The sequence below is a fragment of the Sinocyclocheilus rhinocerous genome, unplaced genomic scaffold (assembly GCF_001515625.1).
Source record: "Sinocyclocheilus rhinocerous isolate Xijiao unplaced genomic scaffold, SAMN03320098_v1.1 scaffold30, whole genome shotgun sequence".
Lineage (NCBI taxonomy): Eukaryota > Metazoa > Chordata > Actinopteri > Cypriniformes > Cyprinidae > Sinocyclocheilus > Sinocyclocheilus rhinocerous.
Window position 1 is genome coordinate 2,651,644 of NW_015657838.1, and position 13,977 is coordinate 2,665,620.

Below are 13,977 nucleotides of genomic sequence, written 5' to 3' on the forward strand. Positions count from 1 at the left end.
CGTTCAGACAACTGTGATGCTGCGGTTCTCTTCTAAAATATTTTATTTTTATCTGATTTCATATGATTATGTTTTTAAATGATGCATGAATGTTCCCAAACACTATGACAGTGCGATCTCTGTGTGAGATATGTGATTGTTGTCATATTTCTATAAAATCTAAAATACATGTATTAAAGTAAAAATGGATGATAAATAGGCCTACACCTTTTGTATGGAATTAAATAGCAAGCACTTTGAGTGTCTTGTTCATCATATTTATTTTCATATAAAAGCAACAGAACTGAAATAATATCATGTTTATTATTAAACGCATGCTAGAGGCAGTTTAGCCCATCACAACACACTGGGCCAGCTAATCAATCAGAGCCCATCGTGTATTTCTGAGGGAGATGTGTATGTGAAAAATAATGCGTTTTTTAACAAACGAAGCATTAACACATGTTAGACTGCACCCCATAAACACAATCAAGCCTATAAAAAACCAGTCAACCACCCCTTTAATGATTAAAATAGCCTTGACAGCCTTTTTTACTGGAGTTCCACAACTATTGACTTTGTTCTCTCTCACCAGACTTGTCTAGGCCTATGTGTGATCTGAAAGAGGAAAGCAGGCATTTGGACCAAAGCACTGTGAGGCAAGGGAGGAGGAGACTCAAAATGTTTCTAAACTTATAACACATTTTTGCCCCGTTTGCGTTTGCGTTTGTGTTGTTTTACTACTTACACAATAATTTAAAGTATTAAACATTAGTATTTACAATACACAGTGTGGTTTTTAATCATATTTTTAGGGGGAACAACCCTCAGATAGCCCCCCCATATCATTTTATTTTAAGTACAATTAAATATTATTTAAAATAGCCACATCAGTTTAGCAAATGATGAACCATTTCACACACTTTTTACATTAGGCTAATTTTGCAACAAGTAGGGTCTAACAACTCCTCAGATATGACAGTATAGGAATCAGTCATCTCTGGTCAGGGCCGTTTCTAGGCATAGGCGAGCTAGGCGGTCGCCTAGGGCGCCACCAGCTGAAGGGGCGCCAATGAGCGCACGTACTGGCACTTTTAGCAGGGTTGTGATAAAGAGTGGCACGGTCACCCTGAAATATGACTGCCGCCCCCACTGGATCCCCCAACATTATTGGGCTAGAGTAATGTCAATCTGACGATGCCTGTATGCCACTAGATCAGAGTGCTGTCAATTGCTGCCTGATTGTTGCATGCAAAGTTTGAATTGGCTAGAAACGGCCCTGTCTCTGGTGATTATAACTGAAACTGCCCCGCACCTGATAAGGCTACAAAAAAAATAAGCCCTCTAAGAAGTGTTGTGTGCCTTACCCATAATCAAAAAGAAAACTAAATGATATCAGAAGAAATTAAACGCATCAGCAAAGTCGTTGTGGGCTAAACTACACATTATTAGACTATTACGGACTGGATTAAATCAGAATATGGTATATTGATTTGATTTGAGAATGCAGTAGCCTTTTTTGTTTACTTATCTATCCTAAATTATGAATCTGTCATCAGATTACTTTTCACTTTAGCTATAATAACCCATGCCGTATTATGAATAAAACTTTCTGCATTTCCACCAATGTTTACCAGTTATAAACCACGATATATGGCAAATTATTACATGATCAGACATGTTCTAAAGAGGTTAATCGCTTACCTTCTGTCCCACCGCTGAGAAGAAAATAAACAACAGTCGTCGTAATGAAGAGACGGGAAAACATATCTATTACAAGCACTGAGTGAAGACACCGTCACCTTAAAAAGTTCTTGTCACCTTCAGTAAGTGCCACTGAACGAGTCAGGGAGCGAATCCGTGACAGACGCAGTCTAAAAACAGCCGCGCTCAAAAGACGAGCCACTTGGATAAACACACAACGCGTAGTGCTAAACCGAAACTTCCTTCACGTTTCGTCTCAATCAGAGCCGGGCAAGCTAGTTAAGTAGCTAACACTATTCTAAATTCAGCTTTATTAGGCTGCATGTCTTTCAGAATTAACAAACCGAAATTATTATTTTACAGAAGGCATAATTTAAAGAAAAACTACCTGGGCTTTTGAATTATTATTATAGCCTACTCGAAGTCCTCCTCTGTTGTTGAGACCACAGTCTATTTATTCCCTCAGCGAGCAGTTTTTTATGCTACAGGCGCGTTTCCATTAGCCTACCCTTCTAATTGCGCAAATTGAAATTGCGAATTGAAGATAGAATGGAAACGCGTAAATTTCGCAAAAACGCCCATATATCGCAAAAAAAGTGTTTACGCTCGAATGGCAATGCGAAAAAGGTATGTATAATTCGCAAAACTGCAATGGAAACGGCTTTTTCGCATTTACAGGTCACATGGCGTATGTAAAAAGTCATATGATCATACTTCAATGTACTATAGCCTCCAAGAAACACATCATACGTGGACGCTCTCCAGTATAAGGGGCTCTCCCTACCATTAATGCTTAGACAATTTACACTGCACACGTCTGGGGTGCAGTGTGGCTCTGATACGGCCACTGAAGCTGATTGCGGCCACAATGCTTGTGTTTATTCCAGAATCCAGCCGCGCCAGGCACGTTTCTGAAGCGGCTCTCTGTGCTGCGTCTGTAAAGATACACGCATACGCCTCCTTTGAATAAACATAGCCAAAATCCGTTGCCATGACTTATCGCGAGAGGCAAAATGTTACGTTTTAGTCGCATAACATTGGTTAATGGAAACGCCGTCATTTCGCAATAGCCTACTTTTTTTTATCGACATTTATAAAATATCTCCAAAGTTTTGCGCAAATCTATTATGGAAACGCGCCTACTGTCTCATGTCCACATCTTCTAATTGGCTGGTGTGTGTGGTGGGCATTCTTGCGCATTATCTTGCAACCCATCGCATCATCCAGGTGGATGATGCACACTGGTGGTGGTTGAGGAGATTTCGATTTAAAGAGCACTTTGAGTGTTGAGAAAAGTGATATATAAATGTAATTGAGTATTATTCTATTATTAATATTATTATTGTAATATCATTCTTGTCACACAGGGAGTGCACACATTATCTGCATTTATTTAATTAGTTACAGGGTTGGGAGGGAAGGTTAGTTTTAAAAATGTATTTCACTACAGATTACAAAATACATGCTTTAAAAGTATTTTGTAACATATTTCGTTGGATTACTCAGGTTAGGCTAACTTAATCTAAATACCTTGGGTAATTATGTTTTAAATATAACACTAAAACCGCCAGTCGGTGGTGGCAAATCACTGTGTTAATGAGTAATTTGATTCGTTCAAAAGGACTGATCCATTAAGGAATGAAGCAAGTGATTTTATGAATAACTGAATCATTTGCTCAGCCAATTGGTTCAAAACGCGGATTCATTTAGTAAACAAACAGCACTGTGTTGCTCGCAGACATCCAACTCTTCTGCTGGGGATTTATTTCAAAGGCAGTGGTTATTAATAATTTAATTAATAATAATAATTTATGCATTTAGCAGACGCTTTTATCCAAAGCGACTTACAGTACATTCAGGCTATAAATTTTTTACCAGTATGTTGCATTAAGTGCAAATAGCAATAGATGCTACTTACACTAAGTGTAAAGCATCTCGTCTTTGCGACAGATGCTATTTACACTAAGTGCAAACAGCCATAAATTCTATTTACATTATGTAAAAATAAGCCGCTAAAATTGATCGATTAAAATGTATATATATTTAAATAGAATGGAAGATATAGATTGTACTGCATGTTAGCTTGCTTATTGTGCCCAAAAGCATAATTTATTTAAGTCCATATGTCTTACTAACTAGAAAATATGCTTCTAACCACAGGTCGACTATCACAGGTCGAGAGCTGTAGTTCCTTCCACGTAAGTTTGCGACACTGTATGCGAATGTTTTCTTTTGAACTATGGTTTCGGGAAACACCGAATCGTTTAACTATGTTGGTAAAAAGCACAAGACTTCACTGCTCTCAGCAACATTATCAGTAATGTTGTCAGCAGTGTCGAGGAAAGTTACTTTTAAAAGTAATGCATTACAATATTGACTTCTTAAAAAAGTAACTAATTACGTTACCTATTTACTTTTTATTGAAAGTAATGCGTTACGTTACTTTTGCGTTACTTTTAAAATCTGGGCTGGACTTGCTTGTTTGCTTTTAATATAAAAAGTTATATTTTTGGCAAATGTAAAAGCCCTTTCACACCAAAAGCCTCAGGCTGAATGAAATGTAAATTCACGTCTGTACAGTAGAACGCAGAAGAAGAAAGTTAAACTCTTCAGCAATAAAAAAGAAGAAGAAATGTTAGTTCCTCTTCAGGAACTCGAGCTGCGTCGGAGGATGCTTCGGGAACGCCCTTCAGCGTGACCGGCTCTGAACCTCGTGTGTAATCAGACCAATAGATGGGCGAGACGTCACGGGCGGGTGACGTAATGACCAGGAAGCTATAAAAGCACGTGCGGTGAGACCAGCGTCAGCTTTCTGTCATTCAACAAGCGCTCTGTGTGTGTGTCAGTTGTGAGTCTTATTTGGTGTTGTCTGTCCCATAGAAAATAAAGAAAGATAGTAGAAAAAGATATACAATGTCAAAAGCACATGAGAAAAGGAAACACCAGTTAAGGGGCGAAGGTGGGCAGCGTTTCAGACTGTGTGTTCCTCCCTGCCCGCGTTTCATTACGGGTGGGGATACACACAGCCTGTGCGTTGTCTGCCTGGGAGCGGAGCATGCTGAGTCGACTCTTGAGAGAGCTGACTGCCCGCATTGCGAGCGTCTTGCGATGCATGTTCTCCGCTCCCGGAGGGCACTCTTTGAGGAGGGTGCCTTCGCTAGCGCTCCCCGCGGTGCGGGTCCCGCTTCCGCCGAGGCGGAGCGGCGATTACGCTCGTGGGGTTCGCAGCTGGAACTGGCGGAGGGAATGGAGACGGGCGAGTCCCTATCTTCTTCCTCACCCGCCAGATCCAGCGCTCGCTCGCCGGGATCGGAAGCCCGCGCTGCGGTTACTTCCCCCCGGGGAGCGGGCTCGGTGCTCCGCCTGTCTTCCTCCGAGGAGGTTGATGTGGTGGGCGTCGATGAGGAATCGCCCCCTCAGTCGCCCCAGTATGAGGAACTTTTCGGAGGTGGTAACTCGTGCCGTGGCCAAACTAAATATTGAATGGCCCGCCGAGAAGATGGCGCCGAATGTACTAAAGCGATTATTTCAGAGTTCGCCATTGGATAAAAAATAGTAGTCGTGACCGGTGTTCTGACGATTTGTGCTACCCGCTCAGATTGTGCTACCTCCCATTAAAAAGATAGGTAGCACAAATCGATAGCGAAAAATGCTACCTGATTGTGCTACCAGCATCTTATTCATGTGGTTTGAGGCTTTTTTTATGTCCATACCTACCCCTACCCTAAACCTACCCCGTCCATATCTACCCTTACCCTAAACTTACCCATAAAACAATGCAAATATATTTTGGGTAGCACAATCTGATAGGTAGCATGTTTCGTCGGTACACCCGGCAACCGCCAAATGGTTTCGATCAGAGAAATCAATGCAAGAGACTCGAGAATGGAGTGAAAGCGCCCAGGTGGAGCAGAGAGGCAAAACTACTGACCTGTTCAGTACTTCAAGTGCAGGTCAGTTTCATCTGTAAATAGGCTATTGTAGTTTTATCTTTGTTTACTTAGATAAGTATTAAACTGCTAGCACCTGTTCTGTTAGCAGTAGCAGCCCATTACTCATCACTCAAAACACTCTATGCTAAAGGACATCATTATTATCTATTGTAATGTTACAGTAGTAATTTAGCAGACAAATATTTACATCGTTTTATAACAGGTTTAGAAGGAGCTAGGGCAGACAACAACAGAACCCTTACAAAAATTAACAATGGTGAGGCCTAATTTTCGTAAGGGAAAAATATGACTCATTATAATGCAATAACATGTTCAGTATTAGGATTTTACTATAAAGATATTGTAATGATGTAATTGTTATTGTAATAATTTTGACATTTAGGCAAATTAGAAAATATCAGGAAAAATGAAGAGACTGAAAAGGAAAATGGAAGTGAAGGTCCAGTTCAGGAGAGAAATTTTGCATGTTATTTTGCATGCTTTTAAATGCCCTAGCATGAAGATAAACAAGACGGATTGTGTGTGGCTCACTCAGGGCGGGGTCTCTGCTAATACGGCGCTGTCAGTCAGTGACTGTGGGCGGGGCCTGAGCAATGTGACATCACACTGCTCAGAGAATCAAAACGGCATGTCTAATGAGACTGATTTGGTTTAATGAGGATTAAAAAATAAGGAGTGGGTGGATTTTTATCATTGTAGGGTGGTTGTGTTCACACACTGCCAACACACATTTATGTCCAAAGACCATGTAAAAGTGGATTTTGCATAATATGTGCCCTTTAATAGACCTATATAATAGAACTATTTTTGTTGGTGATATAGAGCAAATCAGAAATACTGTTCTTTAATGTAAGTCTCTTAATATTAACTTCTTGTTTTTGAATTCTTGTTTTAAAATGCTGCCCGTTTTGGCCAGGACACTCCTGTGAAAGAGATTTTTAATCTCAGAGAGGTTTTCCTGGTTAAATAAAAAAAATGGCATAAAATCAGTATCACATTTGCGGTCGTGCTAACATTCGGGAAAACAGCACTCTTCTTCCTCGATTGATATTGGTTAATGCCATATGTTAGAAAAACAAGAACTCATACAAACAAACCTCACTAGCCCTGTGTGAGAAAAAAGTGCGTGTGGCGTGAGAACATGTTTTCAAAGATTAATGAACAACTTACTATAAGATGCTTTTTCAAGGTTAGATGTTCCTTTGAAGCCGAGAGAAGTTTTGCTGCAGGAAACAAAATTGCACTGCACTGTGATGTTACATCCTTTTCCACATTTGTAAATAAAACTGTCTTTGTATTTCCATGACAAAATGCATTGGGGTTTTTTCTCCTGCATTTTTTAAAATCCTGACTAGCGTCTGCACTCTGCCGGTTGCTAATTGAACAGGCTGCACACGTTTTTTTTAAACAGTCAGAGTCAGAGAATCACCAGTTGCCTCATTGCTTAAAAAATTCCAAGCATTTTACAGTAATATTAAATGAAATAAATGGCATTTAAATTCAAAGTAATCACTTTGGTAATCTAAAATACTTTTCAGATGTAACTGTTATTTGATTAGGCCTACCACCCATTTAAAATGTAAATGTAAGCCACAAATTAAACCACTGACAGGTTAAGTGAATAAAATGTATTATATTGTTACATTGGCCGCTATCAAGGCGTGGGATATACTGGGCAGCAAGTGAACAGTCAGTTATTTAATTTTGTGTTGAAGACAGGAAAAATGGGTAAGCAAAAAGATCTGATTGACTTTGACAAGAGTCAAATAGTGATGCACTGACAAGACAAAACTCAGAGTATCTCCAAAGAGGCAAGTCTTGTGAGGTGTTCCTGGTATGCAGTGGTTAGTACTTACCAAAAGTGATGCATGGAAGGACAACCTGTAGTCAGCTGGGGCCTGAGGGGGTTTTTGCACCTTGGAAAAGTTTTAACATGCCTTGACATTTGTGTTTTTTTAAGTTGCTTATAGTCTCATTGCATTGTATTCAGCACAAACTGTGCTACAATAATATGTAAAATATGTACATGTTTGTATTTTTGAGAAAATTATGTTTATGTGTGGTAAAAAAAAATAAGGCCAGAAACCACATACTAAACATATGTCCACAAGACTTTTAAATACTGGATTTTGTCGGCTAGAGGTTTTGTTATAAAGTGATGTGAAAATCATTCTGCCCACTCATTCCGATAAAACAATATATTGAATTAACTTTTGTGGGACACATTTTGTGTTAGAAAGGCCGAATGTGAGGGAGTGTCAGTGGACAAAAATACTGATGTGATTCTCACCTGAGAGAAGCAAAGACCCTAATGGGCCTATCAAGGTGAATGTGACTGTGAGGCAGGTAAGAAGCAATGTGAGGAGATAAAAGAATGGGTTTCTTTGTTTGTTTGTAGTTTATTTGCAATATAGTGCACAATATAATTAAAATGTAAACAATGAAGTTTGAAGGTGCATTATTTGAGTACACTGATTTGAATACAGAGACTTGAAGCGTCATGCACATTTGTGCCATTCCTGGAAACAGTTCCTGTTCAACAGCACTGAAGAAAAAACTGTCCTGCCATAAGCAGACAAAGATGGAGCTCACCTTCACCATATTGATGTCGAATATCAGAACAATGTGGTACAGCTACAGCTATAGCTCTCAGAGAAAAAAACAGTGTAAAGGCATGGGAAAGTTTGAGTCAGCAAGACTCATCTGTGGTCCAGGTTCCTGTGTAGGCAAGTACCGGTCCTGTGCAGGTTGATATTAGGAGCAACTATTGTTAAATTTACCGAAAGAAGCACTAGAGTGTGACCTGATGTGTCCTTCAGAGAGTCCTTCGTTCTGAGCACATGAATGTCTGACCAAAGTCGACTTGAAGCATTTAACTGGAAACCAAAAACTTCATTAAGGTCAATCCTTGATTTGTTAATAAACAACAAATATGATTACCAGGAAACACACATACTGATGAACTTTATACCTTGAATGCATGTGACTAAAATGTCTGCTAAGGGAATAAAGGAAGCAGTGAGAATTGTTATTTGTATCCTGTTGTCACCTTTGGTATATTTTTGATGTGGCATGTTGACTGTGCTGCTAGTATCTACAGGCATTTACAAGAAACATTTTTTGGTAACTGTGGGTTTGTTTCTTACATGTGATTTTATTTGTGACAATTACACATATTCTCATATTTGTGACATAACATATTTTGACATATTTAATACAAATGTGCATTTATATTTTACTGTTTTGAGTTACTGAAACAAGCTTGTCTTTTTTTCTGTATGGCTTTGAAATGAGTACCGTACTTAACACATTGTCTAATAGACCATGGTAATAAAAAAATCAATAAATTAGTCAATAAATACATATGCACTGCACAGGTAACAAAAGAAGCTGGAACTCTGAAACCCAGTTATGGAACAAGTAATTAGCATACATTTACATTTAGGGAATTTTCAGATGCATAACACAGAACAAAATGCAAAAGACTTAAGTTTCACATTTGAGACTGTAACATTGCAGTGGACAGAGAATTTGCAAAGTGTGGATCTAACTGAACAAGGTGGAAGACTGGGGCCGTGGTAGTTCTTGCAGGCCTCTTGTGAGCCTCTGAAGCCAGAGGGAGTGAGTTACATGACACAGGAGATGCTTTAAAACTGTCTGTGCACTTTAAAACTTAATGCACTCTTCCAGTCACATGCTTATGGTTGCATGGAGTGATGCTGAATGATTGTCTTAAATTCTGACAGAAACCATTAAAAATCTAATGAGGGTTTTCATCTTAATCAGGCTGGAATTGAGGCCTTGGGTCTTATTTATAATTATTATTAAATATTAGCAATTTGTGTTATTATTACTGTGGATGTGTGAGATTTTTTTTCACTTGCACTGAATAAGCAACACATGATATTTGTGCTCTAGAAAGTATGCAAAAAAAAACAGAACAAAAACTCTCCTGTCCAAAAACACGTGAAGCTCAACACATGTGCAAAAGCACAGAGAGCAGGATGAGTGCATGCTGCGTAGGTAAAGGAAATGGAAACCACAAGTATAAGAATGAACATAATTGAAGAGCACGACAGAGTGACAGAAATAAGTCGTGTGATTTGGATGGTGACTGTAAGGATTAGACTGGATGAATTTATATTTTGAGACTGTCTGTGAAATACCTGGCTTGTATTTGAGATGCATTGGCTGTACCTGAGAAAGATGGCTTTGTTCCTTGACATGTTGGTAGTTTTCATCCTGCATGTGAGCACCGACGCACAAGGTGAGTTTATAGCATGAATGATGTCCAAGACAAAATCGACTATTGATGCTGTGATTTTCACTGACTAGTTCTGGTGTAATCAATATTCTATTGAATTTTCTTTTAGTAAAAGTTGAACAAAATGTGAGGATGCAGAAGGTAAATTTTAGGTGACATAACAAACAACAATGGTTCGTTTAAAACCACAATTTAGTTTAGATTTCCAGTCACATTTCATTTGCCGACATAATTGCAAAAATGTAACACATTCCTTTACAGTTTTACATTTAAAGCATATGTGCTATTACAACCTTTGCATGCTGAAAACAATTTGCACCTCCGTTGGAAAGAAATGTTCGGTTCCGTAGCATTTTCTCATTTTAATGATGTTCTAACAGTTTACTGTTATCATTGTGTTCATACATTTGCTGCAAATGTTATATATTTTAGGTCATGCCCCCAAATGTCCTCTCTTTAAAGTTCAGAGAGGGACTGTCTATAAAGCCTTCATAAACAAGCCTTTGAAGATCTCCTGCAATCTGATGTATTGTGATGAACAGACAATCAATGTGACATGGACAAAAGAAAACTTGAAAGATTGGATTCCAGTATATGAAGCAGATCAAATGTCAACATCACAGAACTATTCATCATCCGATCCAAAGATACTGTCTTCATATTTAACTTTCACAAACATATCAAAGCATAATGGCGGTCTGTACAGATGTGAACTGATGTTCTCAAACTTCTCTACAGTTAGCCATCATATTAATATTTCTGTCTCAGGTAACTATTTTTTCAACACTTTATGTTAACAAATGTGATTATGTAAGGCCGAAGCCATCAGAACCATCTGTGGTAATTATATGAAACTTCAAATGAATTTTAAACAGTTCTAAAGCAGTTTTTGAACTTTTGCAGATGATATGCTGGAAGATGAAATGCCTTGCACTGACAGTAAGAGCAGTTTCTTTCAATCTATTCAAAGACTGATGTGAATGTTCTCAAAGATTTCATATGATCCAATTCATGAAAAAATAAATGATATTACTGTATTTATATGTAGGTGCTCTTCCAGCTTAACATTGCTTCTCCTTTTTGAAAATGACACTAGATTGTCTTTTCTTAGTGACTGCAGTAAGAGAAAACACTGATTGCAGCTCTGATTCAGGTCCATGGTGGCTGCCGTATCTCTTTATCTGTTTGGGTGTAGTGATTCTGGTTGTCATAGTAATGCTCATCTCCATCCTGTGTATTAATGGATTTAAAAGTAAGTCATTGTGTCATTTTCCATTATTTTGAGATATTTGCATTTTGGCATGATCCTGAATTTGTCTCTTTAATGATCATTGTCAGGCTCGAGAAGAAAGAACGCACAGAGATCGCAGGTTCAGGTACGTTTTATAAATGACTGATTATTGTTGTGAAAATACATGTACTGTACATTTTTAATTGTTCAGAACTGAATTGAATGCATTTTAAATTATAATTCAGTTTTTGAACTTGAATTGAGGTATGCAAGATAGAACTGTACCTTGATTTTGATTTTACAAATTTAGAATTTCAATTAACAGTACACTCTAAAAAATGCTGGCTTAAATACAACCCAGTGCTGGGTAAAATAGGGACAAACCCAGCAATTGGGTTGTTTTGATCCAGTGGTTGGGTTACTACCCAGAAGGTTGGGTTAAACATTTAACCCAACCGCTGGGTCAAAACAGCCCAATTTTCAGCATTTTTTAGAGTGTAATGTTTTTATAAATTACCCACAACACGTTTTCACACATTAAATTTAATATACAACTGACATTAACAAATAATGTTTAAAATGCCATGTGTAGATTTTTTAAATTAATGAATCTAATTTTATTTGTATTTACTAATTAACTAACCTATCATTTCACATCTCGGTCCATGAACACATAATTTTCCAGAATGCTCTAGATTACCCCTAAGTCCTCAAAATAGAGTTAAGCAAGAGCATCTTGGGAACCTTAAACAAAACAGCTAAGAAGTTCTCTGTAATATTCTGTTGTCTGACTGTGTTTAATTTCTTTAAATTGCAGTTTAGCACATTCTGCCTCTCACTCCAATTCAAATTCCAACTCATAAAAAAGTAAAATCTTAAATTCTAAATTTTGCATATCCAAATGTACAACAACAATGATTCCCCTATTATATTTGCAGTATACAGCAACATCTGTCTGGTCGTCGCCAAGCCCCAGTGTTCTGAAGCATGATGAATTTGTCTGTGTCCAGTACTCAGAAGAATCTCGTGACAGCAACACATGCAGTTTAACGTTACCACCTGGACAGTCTACATCATATGTGTCAGATTGTAGTGATGATCCTTTGTCTAAGAGGAGAGAAAGCAGATCAAGCCAGGTTGTATATGCATCTCTGCATCACCTCGCACCAACACCATCATCTGCTACACCCCGTCAGACACAGGAGGAGTTATCAGAGTATGCATCAATCCGGGTCTCCTGATTTTCTGTCTGCGGGTAATGCATAACCAGGCAAAGTTCACAACATTTTCAAGTCTCCAAACTTAAAGAGTGAGGCAGTTATGTGAAACCATACAGTACTGTTAGTGTTAATATTCTGTCTACCAGGAAGCAGGAGATGTATGCATGTTTTCACACTGCACAGTACAAATCATCACATGGTTTACCTCATTACATCACGGAAAATCGTTGCTGTGAGTTCGGTGAGGTTTCTATAAGTGAAACTCAAACCAGTAATCACATGTGTCTGATGCAACACATCCATATACTGAGGACTAGTCTAAGCGTTAAAACATAAAACTTAATGTTTCCGAGAATGAAGATAGATTTTTACAATACTATTGATGTTCCAGCTAAATTAGTTATTGCTAGTAAAGAAGCTGAGAAGTACGGTAATAGATGATAGGTTAAAATGGGTGGAAAATGCAAATCTTGTTTGCACATAATTGATTATATTCACTTTATAAGCCTTTTGGATGTGGACAAATGTATACTGGTAATGTTTTAAAGATTTTTTATTGAATCTGTTTTAACTTTTTGTTGGTTTTATGGATAAAAAAATTAATCACAGCTGCAGGGAGTTAACCTAGGGTCAAATATCATAGGCTCTGTACATTTAACCCTTTCATGCATGGCGTTCACTACAGTGAACAGATATGTAACTCCCTCAAAATAAAATATATTGGAAAAAAAAGTTATTGGCAGGTTGGTTATTGGTATACCGAGCCTCCAAGTGGAGGACTGTAAATGCTTCTAGATGTTTTGTTTCAAATGCAGTTTTGATCATAAATACTTATTTGAAGCACAAAGATACAGGTGCATTTAGATTCTTTACATCTTAAATACATGAGGAAATGCTGTATTGCTAATGCCTGGGTTTGTGTATGTTGTGATGTTATATATTATTTGCTGCTTTGTTTATCAATGTTGATGCTTCAGAAATTGCCCATGAAGGTACAACAAAGAGTACTAATAAAATGAAAAAGTGAATAGTTACAGTGGTAACAGCTATGTTCATTACACAGTGATTGTTTTTTGTTGTGTTTTGGTGATTTCCAGTTTATAGGACTTTTTGAGTCACAAATACTAGGAAATGTAAACTACTTGAAACACAAAAAAATCATGTTAGGTCAACAGAATTTGGCCAAATGTTGTCCCAACTAGTCAGACCCAGCTAGCTCAACAAAGAATTTTAAATTGAACAATTTTACTGAAATATTAAGGGTGAGTTACCAGCATGCATTGCAGCATGACTAATTTGTTACTGTTGTTTCAATGCTTGCTGACATTTGTTTAAAGTTTTGTTGTTTTGTCATTATTGTTATTTGTTGTGTTGTGATGTCAAACAGCTCCTCTTACATTTGTCTATGTACAGCCTTCAAAACTATATCACAGATATCTTTGCTTTCTTAGGTGATTACGTTTTCAGAAACAATGCAGGCAAGATTCACTTGACAGAAAATGTCCTGTAAAACTATATGGCTTCCAACATGATAGATCACTTCATTGTGTTACTAACTGAAAAATGTCCTGAATATGAAAACTGTTTTCTCTATGAATTTATTGGCTGAATCAAATTGACAAAACA

At 37.8% G+C, this 13,977-nt stretch overlaps 1 protein-coding gene across 1 annotated transcript in view; it reads right to left on the reverse strand.

Moving 5' to 3' along the window:
• Window positions 1-1,877, reverse strand: part of LOC107721585 (nectin-3-like protein) — a 13,563-nt gene extending 11,686 nt beyond the window's left edge. The window contains exon 1 of the mRNA XM_016529680.1: window positions 1,684-1,877. Coding sequence (XP_016385166.1) covers window positions 1,684-1,747 — 64 coding nt within the window. The 5' untranslated portion in view covers window positions 1,748-1,877. The remainder of the gene's footprint in view (window positions 1-1,683) is intronic.
• Between the last annotated feature and the right edge of the window lie 12,100 nt (window positions 1,878-13,977).